This window comes from Leptidea sinapis, chromosome 17 (genome assembly GCF_905404315.1).
Source record: "Leptidea sinapis chromosome 17, ilLepSina1.1, whole genome shotgun sequence".
NCBI classification, from domain to species: Eukaryota; Metazoa; Arthropoda; class Insecta; order Lepidoptera; family Pieridae; genus Leptidea; species Leptidea sinapis.
The window spans coordinates 13,133,357-13,149,575 of NC_066281.1; the positions used below are offsets into that span (position 1 = coordinate 13,133,357).

The following is a 16,219-nucleotide window of genomic DNA, read 5'->3' on the forward strand; positions in this document are numbered from 1 at the left end:
TTCGCTACTTTATTACCAATATATTTTCCTTTTTAAGTTGAGGAAAAAGCCACTTTCAAAATACTTTTCTTATTTTTTTTTTAAATTGATAAAAGTATACAGTTAATCTTATATTAATCACCAACAATATGTTCTTACTTATTACCCTACCCTACCCTATTAATAAAATTCTGGTTCACTTTTAATTTTATATATTTATTTTTTATGTAAATATCCCGCAGCAATCAAAGAAGTTAATTACCAGTCAGTATCTAGATTGTAACCTCGAATTTAGTAGCTAACATACGAGTAATTACTCTTACATAACACTTAATGAATCCAATTTTAAATGCAGATTATCTACTCACTTGTACTCTATAAGGTAACCTTGGCTTAAAATAATCGGGCGCTGTGACCTTAAGCCTGTAAGGCGTTCTGAGCAGTAGTATCCTCGACGATACATTTTGTCGTATCAAAGTGTCCTTTTCTTCCAAAACAGCTTCGACAACTAAAGGTCGGGCAGCGTCTTCAGCTAAGTCGAGATCAGTTTTCAAGTTCAATGGGACATTTATGGTTCCTTTGAAATCAATTACTTTACGTGTAGGTGTTGAAAACACCGGTTGAAGCAGATTTGAAAAGAATACCGCATATGCAGATATTGTTAATTCACCGACCACTGGCAGACCGTTGAAATGTCTGTAACAATGATGATCTAGTTAATGAAAATAATTAATATTTTATGCTAAAATTAATAGACCAATAGTTGATTAAATATATGATAGTACTAGCTGATGCCTGCGACTTCGTCCGCGTAGATAAAGGGTATTTAAAAATAATAGGCAAGTTTGGAATGTAAGATTATCTCATGTCCTATTCCAGTTCAGTTTTCGCTCCCGTTCCCAACATATTATATAAATCTTATTTCGAGGAAGATTGCTATGGAAAAGTAACCCTTCTATTGGTATAGTTGATTCATCGACGTGAATTACAGTTTTTCACAAATCCCGCGGAAACCATGAATATTTCCAGGATAAAATGTAGCCTATGTCCATTCCCAAGCTTTAGTCTATCGCTGTACCAAATTTCATCAATATCGGTACAGTTGCGTAAAAGCGTAACTAATAAACTAACATTCACATTTATAATATTAGTAGGGATAATATCTTACCTGGCGGTTATGTTGATATTAAACTTTCTTTCACTAAACTGTATCTCCTTAGGCATTACCATCTCCATTTCAAATTTGGGTTGTACGTAGTCTGCGACCATGACCGTCTTTGAATATATTTGGCCCTGGACTTCCACCTATAACAAGATTGCTATTAATGTCCACAAACATTTTCTGCATTATTTTAATTAAAATCGTGGAAGGTCGTCGGCGAACGCAGCTGGCTTTTTACTTTAAAAGTTATTTACTTAGAGGTATTATGTATTAAGTATAAATATTATTCAGAGAATTTCATTAAACAACCTTTTTTATTTTTATTTGGCATTATATATCAACTAATAATGTTCACTTAAAACTTGCTTCTGTACAGGTGACGATATTGGGTTGAAATATTTAAAAGCATGAATTTTGTGGTTTTATTGTAAATACGAGCAAATGCTTTATTAACTCCTTATTTGCAGTTGCAGTAAAATTATAATAATAGTAACATACCACAGCATTCTTCATAAAACTATCAGTCTCTTCGCATAAAGTTTCCTCACAGTATTATTCTCTTGCGATAATTACCTGGATAGTCCAATGTCCTAGTGCAGGTTCGTCAGCTAATGTAAACTCAGTACTAAAAACACCTCGATCAAGGGTCTCTCCAGCCCATTGCCTCACAGGAGAACCGCCTGTATCCAATAAGTTAACATCTATCGTGTTTGGTAGTGGCAGGAGGTACCTGTCCAAATATAACAGTGTTATGAGCGTTCAACTAATTGATTCAGAGTTCAGTAGGTACCAAAGAAAATTATTATAAAATGTATAATTATTAATATATGTTTATATTTTTAGCAACCCCTGTTACTGAATAATAGGAGGAAGGACTCCATGTTTCCCCTTTGAGTATTAAGTGTAATATTCAAAAAGTCTACTAGAGGTCATAAGACTGCTGGGAAAAAAAAAATAAAGATAAGAAAAAATAAGACTGGATGTACCCACGCAGCCGTGCCACGTAATTATTCTTAAGGCCGAAGAACACGGTTAAAACGACAACAGCTCAAGCCAATCAAAGTCGTTGTGTTACCATTTGCAGATGGGTGGTGGAAGTGGTCAATGGATATTTCAAAAGAGACTACAGAATACTAAGACAAGAATATTTCAATAGATCATTCCTCACATGATTTATTAAATAGGTTTGGCGTTCCAAATCGACTGGTGGCATCTATAAACTCTATAGATTATTTTACATGTAAAAATACTGTATATATTTTGTTTTATTTCATAAGATGCTCTTTGGTCAGTGATAACCTCAAAAAGTTTAAACTGAAATATATTTATTTCTAGACTTGCTACAGTCTTATTCTTAGCGTCAATCAACTCAGCAATACAAGCTCTATATTATTACATATTTTTCATACTAATACGCTTAAGAAGAAGTTAACAAAAATTTGTATGGAGGTTCGCCATTGTTCTTTGTGGGTAGTACAAAATGCTTTTGTATCATAATGGTACAGTTTCTAGCTACAAACAGCTTACAAGAGTGAGTTGATGAGGTCGTTGACCGTGTCGTTATAGTCGTAATACGCAATCAGATGCGTGCGAGCGAACCTTCGTTTTGAAATCGAAAGTTGGTAATGCACTCCGAAATTATTGTAACACTAGCTGCTATCTGCCACTTTGGCCGCGGTGACATGACATTAATAAATATATTCTTTAACAATATCAGCTGCTCATAATCTACCGCCAGTTGCAGAAAGCATATCAAAAGTTAATGTTTCGTTATATTACATGTTATCTCTGACTGTCAAAATGAAAAATAAAGTGTTGGTAGTATATTTAATGAAACATTAACTTTAAGGATGCTTTCGGCAACTGGCGGAATCTGACAAATTTCATTAACTGTTCAGCCATTTTAGCGGGATATAGTATTAAATATACATAATTTCCCATTTTTAATATAAGTATAGATATGAATCCTTAATTATTTAATTAACTAAGTAAGAATATCTAAACGTAAAGCACCAAAGTAGACGTATCTCGCCCCCTAAGAGGGAACTCAAAGAAGGAGTTGAGTCTACGATGTCTACTGTTTATAAGATGCTATTAGATGCAGAGTGCTTAGTGATGTAGGAAGGACGCTTAAAAGTAAATTTACAGATTTGTAGGCGAACAAAGATGGAGGCGTTAGGAAAGGCAATCTTATTGTAAACCACATCTATTTTACTAATCATAAGAGAGCTTGCCAGAAAACGTTCACGCCAAATTCAAATATTTTTATTCACAATAGGATTTGAAATCGCTTAGTGAACGTCAAAGAACAACCCAGTCGAAAATTTATGTGTCAGAACTGAGAAGAACGGGCACAAGAAACTTAGCGGGCTTCCTCTTAATTTGAATAGTCAGCTAGTTAGTGTTAGGAACTCATATAAATAATAGTAACATTTAATACGTACCATATAAACGTTTTCAAAAAATCTTTTAAATTATGTAACACATTTGCAGCAATACTTCACCCAACAAAAGACTTACTAACTCAACGAGAGGTAGGCATAACAAGCTTATGTTTGTTTATGATGTTAACATTATGATGATCTTCTTCTTCAGTTTCTAGAAAATTTGCTAATGTGCCTATGAAGATACATAATACTATCAATAATATTTTGTAGATATGTTACTTTCTTTACATTGTTCTCTTATTCATTATTTAGCTCGGTTATATCGGATAGCCAGGAAACTCGATCAAGACTGACGTACATTGTTATCAATAATCTTAAACTTGATTTGGATGTTAGTGGTTTGTTCGATAGTAAATCTATAACATAAACATCTGTAGAAACTATTTGCTATTTTTGCAACATAAGATACCAGACGGTTCGCTATCATGCTATATCATATCAAAGGAAAACAATACCATTATCTAAGATTCATGAATGAATTTTTTGAATAAATCAACATAATTTTCTCATTTTGGCACCAATGTATGTAAATCTCTATAATTTTTTAGGCAAACTCTAAATTGAAGTCCCCAAAAAACGAAAGCTATTGGGAAGAACTGAAGCGAAGTAAAACTTGAAACTGAAGACCCTACAAGATGACGGAGTACTATGGATGCCCTCTTCTCCTCTAGACAATACAGTTCACAGGAACTTAACTTCCCGTGCATCATTGTAGCCACTCTACCATCAAAATATTATACAGTTGGTGAGTACTACGTGTGATAATGATAATCGCAATAGTGTTGTAATTCCTTACGTAATCGTTGAAGCAGCGAAATGGAAAGATCGTTGCGGTGTGAAGCGAGTTACAACAACTAGAAAAAACAACTGGTTTATATTCGCAACGTAACAATCGAATCGTAGATAAGAAATTTCAATGGTTTTTAACCTAAAGCTTGATCTCAAGCCAGTCGAGCATTAAAGCCCCTCAAGGTTTCTCAAATTGAGACTTAAATGTGCAATCATAACTTGACGGCTGATATATTTATAAAGTGGTAAGTTTCCCGTTTGGATGAATGAAGTGTCATCCGCAAACAATACCACCTTGTGGTTTTTTTCTAGGTTAGGTAGATGGATAGAGGAAGGGTCCTAAAATAGACCCTTATGGTACCCCCATACAAAGAGGAGTCCCAGGAGCTTACACCGACCCTCTGAATTCTATTATTTAAATATGAGATCAGAAGATCGAGCGCAGACCCTCTTATACCATAGTAACATAGTTTCCTGACCAGCTTTGAATGTTGAACACAATCAAAAGAGACATTTATTCAACTAAAACTTACTTAGTCCAAGTTTGAATTTGATATACCTGTTCAAACATTGACAAATGGTAAAAATCTATTATTCTGTGCGTATTTTATAAACTTACTTGGTCAGCGCAATTATTCTGAAGTTGATCGTGTCACCCGGTTGGTACACCCGTTTGTCTGTCTGTACAAATATGCAAAAACTCCTGGGTTGATACACCAAGGCGGCCGACGCAGAAAACTGCGAACCTGAGGTCGACCTCGCTACCAGCTTGTATGATCCCGGACCGGGGTCACTTATCTACAAATATTTAAAAAATTATTGGGTTAAATATTGTAAGAGTTTTGTACCAACTCGATTATCACATCCCGACTAGAGAACTATATAAGAAAACTAATCAACTAACTATATGTCAGTTAAAAAAATACAAAGTATGCATACTAGTAGTAAAAAGCTCTTAGATTCCGTAGATACACAAATCACTTTTAAGATAAAATCACATAAACACGGTACCCAAAACAAACAAACTACAATTAACGAAAGCTAGGGCAAATTATGGTACAAAAACTAAACAGTTTGAGGGAGCCCTACTATATAATGACTTGCCGAAAGATATATTTGAGGGAAAATCTTATCCTAAATTTAAAGCTTAATTGAAAACGAACTATCAAACTCAATAGTTTGTTATCTTAGAACGAAGCGTATTTTGAATTTATTATTGTTTAAACTTACCGTAACTATAAAAATTATGGTTTTCTTTTATATTTGTTTTAAATTATTGTTCTCATGTAAGTGAACTTTTGTTCTTTTTGAGAAATAAACTCTTTAAACCTAAATAATTCATTGTTATTATTATTTTTATAGAATAGTAAGGCATATGAGGTTAATGGTCAATACTGCTACATAGTTATAATTTCAAAGGGTTGCTCTCTAAATAAAAATTATTATTATAATTAATACAATTCAAAAATTTTTCAAAAGTCTGCGCAGTCGCCCGCTCTTTAAAAGGGCAATGTGCGCCTTCTTTCTGTTCATTATTTGTTGATTTTTCCTTGCAATTAGAGTTAATTATAATTTGTAATTAAGAGTCGACATATTGTATTGCATAAAGGAAATTAACTAGAATTCAAAAAGTGACCTAAGTCGTATGTGAGTTATTATGAATTATTCGATTTTATAGCACTTGTTTGACTGAGCTATCTTAGGGGGGCAATGTTGTGAATATTACGATCCGTAAAATACATAATATGTCTAATTGTAAAATCTCCTGTGATCCTTCCGGTATTTCTAGACTCTAGAGAGTATAGATATATATAAGTGAGTCCATTCAGCGATTTCTCGTGCAGGGCAAAGTGGAGGGCACCAGAGGGCGAGGAAGGTCGCCCATGCGATGCACCGACCAAATTGAGTCTGCTGCGGGCGGTCCATTGAACGAGTGCATCAGACTGTCGGTCAGCAGGGAAAAGTAGCGAATTCTTGTGGGCGAATCACATCTGTCCTAAAAGATTTCACTTCGTGATGACCACGACCGCTCTGTCAAGAGTGTAACGACGAAGAAGAAGAAGAAGAGAGTATACGCGGCGAGATCTCTTACCATCACTTGTTCCCTACGCTCGTTTGTATCCTTATTCGGGATCATGGTTTGTTAGTCTTATTCGACTTATATAATTAGTCTAAAGGATTGCTTTATAGTTTAAGTCAAACTGAACAAAAACGGCATAAAAGGGCATTACCCAGCCACCGTTTGAAATGTTTTTGAAACGACCGAGCTTTGCTCGGATTTTCAATAATGCACAAATCTTGAACAAAAAAAACTAATTGGACATCTGGATTCGGACCGGGGTCTTCTGTTTTCCGGATCACCCAATGTCCTATCTGAGCTATTACAGTCTTGTAGGTAAAAAATAGTGGCGAAATTTACCTTTGTATTCTAATATTATTGTTTCCGAGATTCAAATTATGTATACAAGAATTGCTCGTTTACAGATATAAGATATGGACTGTTCTAGAATGCTGTTTGTAAGGCAAACGTAGCTATTAAGGTGTTAGTCATTTGTCACTTGTCATCGGGCTGTGATGTCATTATTACATTTGAATGCATGTTAGAATATGGTTGGAATTATCAATATAATAAATATAGTAGCGTAGATATGCCCATGGCAGTCTTATCGTTGAATAGATTGATTATGTTTGCTATTTCATCTTTTTGAAGTGAAAAGTTCTTTAGCGGCGTTGATCACTTTTCTTGGGTATAAAATATTAAACTCGCGTCAGGACACGTGACCTGATCGAAAATTCGTAAGACAGTCGTTGATTATTGAAGTCAATTTTTCTGAGAGATAAACATTTTAATGTAAAATAATAATAATAGTTCTGAAATGTACTTAATTTTTTTTATGAAATATAAATTGTCATTTTTGTGTATAATAGCGCAATGAATGAATACTTAACCACATAAATGCTAGCACTTTTATTCCATCTTTACTGGCGAATCAATTGCCCTGTCAGAGGTGGTGTCATATGTTGAATCACATAAGATCAACAAGGCTTTAATCCTCTCTGACTCATTAAGCTGCTTGTTGGACCTAACAAAAAATCCTTTCAAATCTTCAAACAACTTCACAATTAATTTAAAAACAAGGGCATCCCTGTACAGATGTCACATAATGGGAATAGAAGTTGCATTAGCTTGGATACCTAGCCATCTAGGGATAACTGGCGATGAAATTACAGACTCGTGCGCTAAAGACGCGATTCAGTCCGGAGCATTAAAATTTAATTACTGTTTTCCTCGAGCGACGAGCTCGCGCTACATCTACGCGCTATATCTAAGCCCTTTCTGGTTGAATCATGGAATGCTTTATGGCAAACCACAAAACAAACTAAAGGTAAATTCTATGGTTGTATCCAACCCTTTATCCCCTCTAAGCACTAGTTCTTTCCTCAAAAAAAAACAAAATAAACTTTTCACTTCTGTCATCATACGACTTCGTTTGGGATTTGTCTGTTCCCCAGATTTTTGGCCAGGATTAATGTTCAAGATTTCACTTCTGCCGGCACTCCCGTTTTTTTGGACGCGGAGTCCTAAATCATTACCCCTTTTAACATAACCTTTTACTTTCTATATAAGTAAGGAGTGAAAGTTCAATTAATCCCCGCTAAATGGTTTAGCGCTTTTATCTGACTGTGCTCTAACAAATATTTGTGTGAGGGTTATCACTTTAAAAACATAACATTTTCATATTCATATTTTAGTTAGTATTTATTTAAATACAATAACAGTAATGTCCTAGAATATTACCTACCCAATAAAATATTAAAAAACTACCTATACATACATACATATCTAATTATCTTTTATCACAAAACAAAATCAAATAGATTTCTCATAATTCTGGCCACTAACCTCAATATTAATTAGCTTGGAGCTAGCTGCTGGAACCTGAACTTCTCTACCCTGGTTAAACTGTTCTCCAGTGGCTTTTTTCCCTTCAACAGCTACATACAGGTTGTGTGCCTTCGACCCTCCAGCTATCGATACTCTGTACAAACTATGTGGCCGAAGTACTCGCGGTCCTAAAACTGATACTCTGAAAAAAAAATATGTTACAAGTCTTACTTTGAGATGTTATCTTGCAACATAACATAACAGCGAAACTTGGACAGCTCGTTAGCAAAATATACTCAATTTAAAATATTTTTATTAAGGCAAATACAAAACAGACTATGGATACCACAACGGCGCCTATTTCTGCCGTGAACCAGTAACGTTTATGCATTACTATGTTTCGATCCGAAGAAAGCCGTAGCTAGTGAAGTTACTGGGCAAATGAGACTTGACATCTTGTGTCTCAAGGTGCCGAGCGCAGTTGTAGTGCCGCTCAGAATGTTTAGGTATTTCAAGAATCCTGAGCGGCACTGCATTGTAATGGGCAAGGCGTATCAATAACCATCAACTGAACGTCCCGCTCGTCTCGACCCTTATTTTAATTTAAAAAAAAAAACACTTTTTTTACTTGTTGTTTTACTTCTGTGTATTTATAGCATGATAGATGAACCAACATTAATTACATAACTATGCAGAGTACATTCATTATTTAATTTTGCAATAATAAGTGATAACTGGAAAAAGTTGACAAAAATGCCATTACACTTAATAAATATTAAAATAGGTAAGAAGTATATAAGTGTATTATAACTTAAATGCAGTTTAAAGTGAACCTATTTCAATACAATTGCAAACATATAAAATAGCACGAATACATCAGCTTGCTTTGTGATAATATTTGTTTTAGTTTCAGTCGTTATCATTTAAGTTAAACGCCTAGTTAGATAAGTTACTGCTCGTGTGAATCGTATTTATACTTCGGAATCGCATTTATGGTGTATATAGACGTGTCACGACATAGATTACACTGTGTGACGACACGGTCGGATAGACTCATACAAAAGATATTGCTAGACTAAAAATATTAAGGAAGAAATATGAGCGTTTTTATATGAATATATATGAAAATAAGGGACGAGACGATCAGGACGCTCAGCTGATGGTAATTGATACGCCCTGCACATTACAATGAAGTGCCACTCAGAACTCAGAATTCTTGAAAAACCCGAAAAATTCTGAGCGTTACAACAATTGCGCTTGTCACCTTGAGACATAAGTGGTCAAGTCTCATTTGCCCAGTAATTTCACTAGCTACGGTACCCTTCAGACTGAAACACATTAATGCTTACACATTACTGCTTCACGGCAGAAATAGGCGCCGTTTTGGCGTAGCGTGTATTGGTTATTAATGTCTCAATAGGAATATCGCGAATTTTGTATATTTATCAAGTGATTACGGATAAATATATGATGTTAGCGAAGCCACGGACAAAACAGATCATGCGTTTACATGCGTTTCGCTAAGCCTGTGACACTCAACAACAATGGTAAGAATATTCCGGGGAAACGGAAAACCAATCACAAAATATATAAAATAGAAACTTAGTTACTCAAAATAAAAATTCAAGGTGGTAAAATATTACTAATATGGATATTTAGTAATATTTTACCACCTTGAATTAACAGTATTTGGCTACTTTTAAATTCAAAAATGACAATCATTTTAATTATTTAATCATAATTCTTTTATTACCACGCTTATGGTGGAAGTTTGATGAGAATTCATATAATCCTAAAATGAACAATAAAATTTTTATTCACATATATGATATATTCGTAATATTTGACATATATTACTTACGATTGCACTGCCCCCAAAATGGTAAAGATGGTGAAGACTATTAGGTGCGACATCTTACTGTAACAAAAAATTAAAAATTCAAATTCAAATATTTTTATTCAAAATAGGAATGAAAATGACTTATTCAACGAACGTTGAAATTACCACCCATTCAAAATGCACTGCCTCAGACCTGAGAAGAACGGGCGCAAGAAACTCAGCGGGCTTTTTTTATATAACAATACTCTTTTGATGTATTTAGCTGAACATAAGACATTAATAATTATTCAAATAAGTTAAATACTTATGTATTTTATATGCGAATATTATATATCTGAATTTTCTTTTCATTGTTTGCTCATAATATCTTGATTTAAGAGTCAGATTTAATAAATTAATAAACTTTTAACAAATAAAACTATAACCACTGTTAAAACCTTACAAAATTACTTTCGGTCGAAAGTGGTGCCCACTATTTCAATTATAAGATAGGTGGTGATTTGATATGTCTACCGAAGACCTGGGTGCCACATTCGATCGAAAGTTAACCTTCCGTGATCATACTACTGCTCTGGCAAAAGGAATCCTATAGAATTTTTGGCTTTGTTTTAAGGATATCTGGTGATTTCATATCTGAACATGTCATACGGCTTTTATATGGTGCTTTAGTGCGCAGCAAGCTAGAAACAGTAGTGTGGAATCCACATAAAAGTACTTATGTCCTCCTCGAAAAGGTACAAAAAGCATTTCTTAGGTACCTTTACAAACGTATGCACGGATAATACGCCTATATGTATCACATCATTTCTTCTGGGTACATTAGGGTACAACTCCCTCGAGCTTAAGCGAAAGCGACAGCAGCTCACAGTTATGTGCAAAGTTCTAAGAGGTAATATAGATGCGCCGAGTTTACATGATGAGCTATGTAGAATCTTTGTACCGGACAGTTATTATTGTTTGAAGGGCAGGCATATATTGTTCGCGAGCCCGACACATCGTACTGTGGCTCGCAACAACTCACCTACACCGAGGTCTCTCTCTGCTCTCAACGCTCTTCTCACCAACCCTGCTTGTGATATATTTACGGATGGATGCAGACGATTTTAACACAATGCTTGCGTTTTTGTGGGAGGAATGGATGAACGGTATTTGGATGTCTATTAATTGTTAGTTAGACACACACACACACATATTATTGTTTGTTATGAAGTTTTTATTTTATTTCATTTATTTTACTAATTTAGTATTATTTTTTACTATTTCCGTGCTATGTTCCGTGAGTCAAATAGAAGTAAAAATTTTTTTAGTAACTTTGCTTTCCGGCTTCTGTGTCATAAAGCACCTTGCTTAGTGCAGAGCCACCATTCAGTACAAATAGCCTACAATATACTCAAATATTCACAATTAAGGTTAAGATCATGTAAACTTTTATTACTTTGTATGTATCTTAATTTTGGTACATTTTTTTTTAATTAATTAAATACACAGTTAATTTTTATTTATTTACTATTATTTGTGTAATATGTAATGTTGTTTGTTTGTAATTAATTACTTACTTTAATATTATATTTGGCTCACGCCGTTTTATTAAAGTATAAAATAATAATAATTTATAAATTCTTATTTTCTATTATTCCACAATTATAAAACATTATAATACGAGGGTGATGACGCTGGCCACTGTTTTAAGTTCTAAAGATTAATCATGATCGCTATATCTAAGCTAGAACATAATGGAATCAGAGGTTTGGCACAAAGTTGGATAAGATCCTATATATGTATTAGAGATTTGTCTAACAGAGCTCAATATAAATATAAAGTTAATGAGAATCATGCACCGGAAAAATTTAAATCAGAATCTAAAGTTAATAAATTTGGAGTACCACAGGGCAGTGTGCTGGGCCCTCTTCTTTTTTTAATTTACATTAATGTCTTACCAGAAGTAACATCCCACAAAGCGGTCCTATTTGCGGATGATATATCTGTTATTGTTACTACAGATAAACGAGATAGATTACGTGTCCATGAATCAGAACTTAATAACACAATAAAAAAACATATTATGGCTTAATCAAAATAATCTACAGATAAATTTTAATAAGACGACATATATACATTTCAATAAAAAAAATAATGATATTGACAATTCCGATTCAATGAATATACATTTTGACCAAAATATGATAACCCATGTAGAAAGTACAAATTTACTTGGTGTGACTATAGAGATCTAAGTTGGAAACATCAAGTAAGTAAAGTTTGTAGCAAAATAAACAGTTTCTCCTTTGCACTTTATAAGTTGACGAAAGTTAGTTCGAGGCAAACGGCCTTAATTACCTACCATGCGTACGTTGAGTCCATACTAAGATATGGTCTCATACTGTGGGGCAACTCTTCAATGATAAACAAAGCATTTAATGCACAGAAAAAGTGCATCAGATCAATCTGTGGTATTAATTCTGACGTTTCATGCAAGCCCTTTTTCAAGTCACTGAAATTATTGACACTGCCCGATCTATACATTTGGGCATGAAAATTTTTAATAAGATCCCTGATTCATTTAATCTGTTTCTTTTTTCAAGATTTAAAGTATCCTTTTACAGTTGACTTCTTCAAAACACATTTTATTCTATAGAAGAGTTTATGGACCAATTCTAATAAATTAAAAACTAAAATTAATAATATAAATAAACTAAAATTCTATAGGATATACATAAAGGATTTTGACATTGTATTCTAAGTGGATTATTCTTATCTTGATTTTAATATTTTTTTTGTATTGTATAAAATTATAATTTTGTGTAATATAAAATAAATTAATTTATATTGTAATAAAATGTTTGCCCAAGACCAGGTTTGCAAGCTATTGGTAATGGCTAAATAGGAGATACTTTAAGCTATTGTAAGACTAAATTTGTATTAACCTGTTTAATAGCAAATAAATGAATGAATGAATATAAATATATGAGAAACAAAGAAATTAATTATTTATTTAATTCATAAAATGCATTATATGCGACTCGGTGACTAAACAAATCATAAAAGTATCACATGCACCTGGTAAGTCATAGCGATGAACAGCCAGGGGGGGGGGGGCTGGCTGTAGGGGGGGTAAGTCATGATATTATACGAAATTACATTCTGCTAGAATAGACTTTGTCACATGACAGTAAATATCCATCAGTACACAGTACACAGTAAACACCAACGCAATTGAAAATATATTTTTGTTGTTGTACCCTGTCGCCGCTACCTTTTAGCACAAGTGGGCAGTTACTGGGATAGTGAGACTTAACATATTTTGTTTCAAGGTCACGAGCGCAATAATTGTATCGTCGCTCATAGCCGTGGGTTTTCCAAGTATCCTGAGCGTTACTGCATTGTAATGAACAGGTCGTCACCTACCATCAGGATGAATCACTTGAACCGTTGCTTGTCTCCTAACTACTTCTCATTAAGAATCATTTACATGCAATATTTCGTATTTTCGACTTCATTAAATCTGTGTTGGTAATTCTGTTCTGTAATGAATCAAGATTTTGCAAAATAAATAGAGAATTTTCAAAAAAAATACGCAACTTTGCATGAATACGAAGCTGTAAATTCTTTTTAATCGGAAAAAAATATGGTAACTTTAAATACTATAAACATACACGACACAGTTTTACACGGAATTGTTATACGAGATGCCATGACAGTCTGACGCGGTTTTTAATTACTTGAAAATACTTGAAAATAATTTGTTGTTGAAATATATTTTATTTACCTCATATTATGTGACTTGATATAAGTCCACTTAAATTATCCTGTAAGTGCGTAAAATATATATAAAAAAAAAAACAATTTCAGTTTAGAGAAAACTCCATTTTTTGACATGTGTGAGAGTAGAGCACCTCAAGGCTTCGCATAACAGGTGTTCAATAATGTGTGTTCGATTTTTCGAAAATAAATACAGTTTTCGTATACAATATGATAATATGAAAATAATTTGAAGAACTGCAGTCGGTCATATTTACTGAAGTAGCGAATTATCTTCAAAATCTTTATTTTCATGAATCTTTGAGGCTTTCATGTCACGGTTCGATTGTACGTGGTAGAAAGTTTCTTAAGAAATGAAAGATAGATGAAAGTCACACATGGTAGATGGTGCTTACGAATGTGAAAGGTTTTTATCATTGTAACTTAATAACGCAGATACCACTGATTTGAACGGATTTTTTTAATACAAAACAAACTTTATAATACAGATTGACTCGTATTTTTTTACCCAACCCCAACCCCCCTTATTTACTGATAAAATCGCAGGAAAAAGCTAATATTAACTGTAAAAATTTTAAATATTGTATCTCAATATATTCTTGATAATGTTCATATAAGAACCGTTAAGAAACATTTGTGTGGTAAAGGTACTATACCCTAAATTACTTTTTTTAATGACTGCCCTTCCTGCTAATATTATCTAATACATAAAATTCTCATGTCGTGGTGTTTGTAGTTAAACTACTTCGAAACGGCTTGACCGATTCTCATGAAGTTTTGAGTGCATATTGGGTAGGTCTGAGAACCGGAAAACATCTAGTTTTCATCCCCCTATACGTTAAGGTCCACGCCAATTTTTTTTTATTTTTTTGACATTTTTTTTAAATTTGTTTGATTATGAGCATTAAAAATACATACAACTTCAAATTTTTACCCATCTACGATTAACAGTTACTTTTGTAACGCGATTTTAATATCGGCAATAAAACGTTTGCTGGGTCAGCTAGTATATATATATAATGTAATCAGTTTTATTGCACAATATTATAGTTTTTGACGTTCAATAAGTGATTTTAAGTAGTTGAATAAAAATATTTGAATTTGAATATGATATAAAAGGCGAAGCTTTAAATTTGCTTATAATCATTATTAGCCTGTATTGTAACTTAAACTTTTTATTGTAAGAATATTTACTAACCATCGTGAAGTGATCACAGGAGCGGTGCCGGTCTTTGTGATAACTTTATGAATTACAAAATAACTATTATTTAACTATTTGACGTTTGAGTATGTTTGTTGAATCACTTTAAATAATATTATATTGTAATTGCAATGATTTGTAAATCAATGAAAATGTAAATCTGGATTTAAAAGAGTGGCAATGAGTTTCTTGCTACTTCTTCTCATTAGCTCAACCCTTTACGAAGTAGCGGTAGATTCAATATGTAGTATGTATAATTTTTTTGACATTCATAAGTGTCATTTCCTTGACCTACATGAATAATTTGATTTGATTTTTGGCTTTAATCAATTATATGCAGTGTCAGGTTCACTAGCAATGTTTAGCAAATTTAATGCATTTATAATAATTATATTCTCTTTTTACTCAATACCAACATGTATTATTTTCCTACTTATTGTTGAGCTCACTGTCCTTGTGTCACAGTTCTGACTCACCGAATAAACAATATTGGCATTGCGTTGGCGGAACAACCTTTTTTCTGTATATGGACATGTAAATTATCAATTATAAATATATATAGATAGCTCTTAAACCCACGTGAAATTTGTCAATATATTCAACAGGCTTGTGAAATACAAAAAGAAACGCGTGAGACAGGCCAAGTAGAACTCAAAACAAAGATTTGTATAGACGTTTGTACTTTCTCCTGTTAAAGTTATTTTTCAATTCATATATTCATTTCATCAAATTAGTATCAAATTAACATAGTGAAAGAGTTACTTCTAATGTTTAGTCGTTAAATACGGTTACTGATTTAATTGTCAATTATCATAATTAATTTGGTTTTGTAAACTTACTATTGTTAGTATACTGAGCCACGGTGACTTTGAAAATTCCCACCGAAATGCATTTAAGATTAAAGAAAATAGATTTGGTATATATAAAAATATAATCGTATATTTATAAGTGATTCATTAAGCACTTACGTGATTTCTGTTAATAAAATCCAAGTTGTCACTTTAGAAGCGCCTTCACTTTCTAAAAACACTTAAAACTATATCACAGAATTCGTATTTCGATGTAAATAATATGGCTCGTAATTTATTTGTTATTCGGAATATCTGTTGGTCGTGCAGTAACGTGACGACCGGCTCTACCATAGCGTTACTGAGCG

The 16,219-nt window shown here is 33.2% G+C and overlaps 1 protein-coding gene across 1 annotated transcript in view; it reads right to left on the minus strand.

Moving 5' to 3' along the window:
* The window catches only part of LOC126968889 (thioester-containing protein 1 allele S3-like), a 44,788-nt gene extending 28,569 nt beyond the window's left edge, over positions 1 to 16,219 (minus strand). The window contains exons 1-7 of the mRNA XM_050814026.1: positions 16,032 to 16,219; positions 10,125 to 10,181; positions 8,282 to 8,465; positions 4,997 to 5,175; positions 1,715 to 1,871; positions 1,148 to 1,284; positions 348 to 675 (exon numbers count right to left, since the gene is read on the minus strand). Coding sequence (XP_050669983.1) covers positions 348 to 675; positions 1,148 to 1,284; positions 1,715 to 1,871; positions 4,997 to 5,175; positions 8,282 to 8,465; positions 10,125 to 10,177 — 1,038 coding nt within the window. The 5' untranslated portion in view covers positions 10,178 to 10,181; positions 16,032 to 16,219. The remainder of the gene's footprint in view (positions 1 to 347; positions 676 to 1,147; positions 1,285 to 1,714; positions 1,872 to 4,996; positions 5,176 to 8,281; positions 8,466 to 10,124; positions 10,182 to 16,031) is intronic.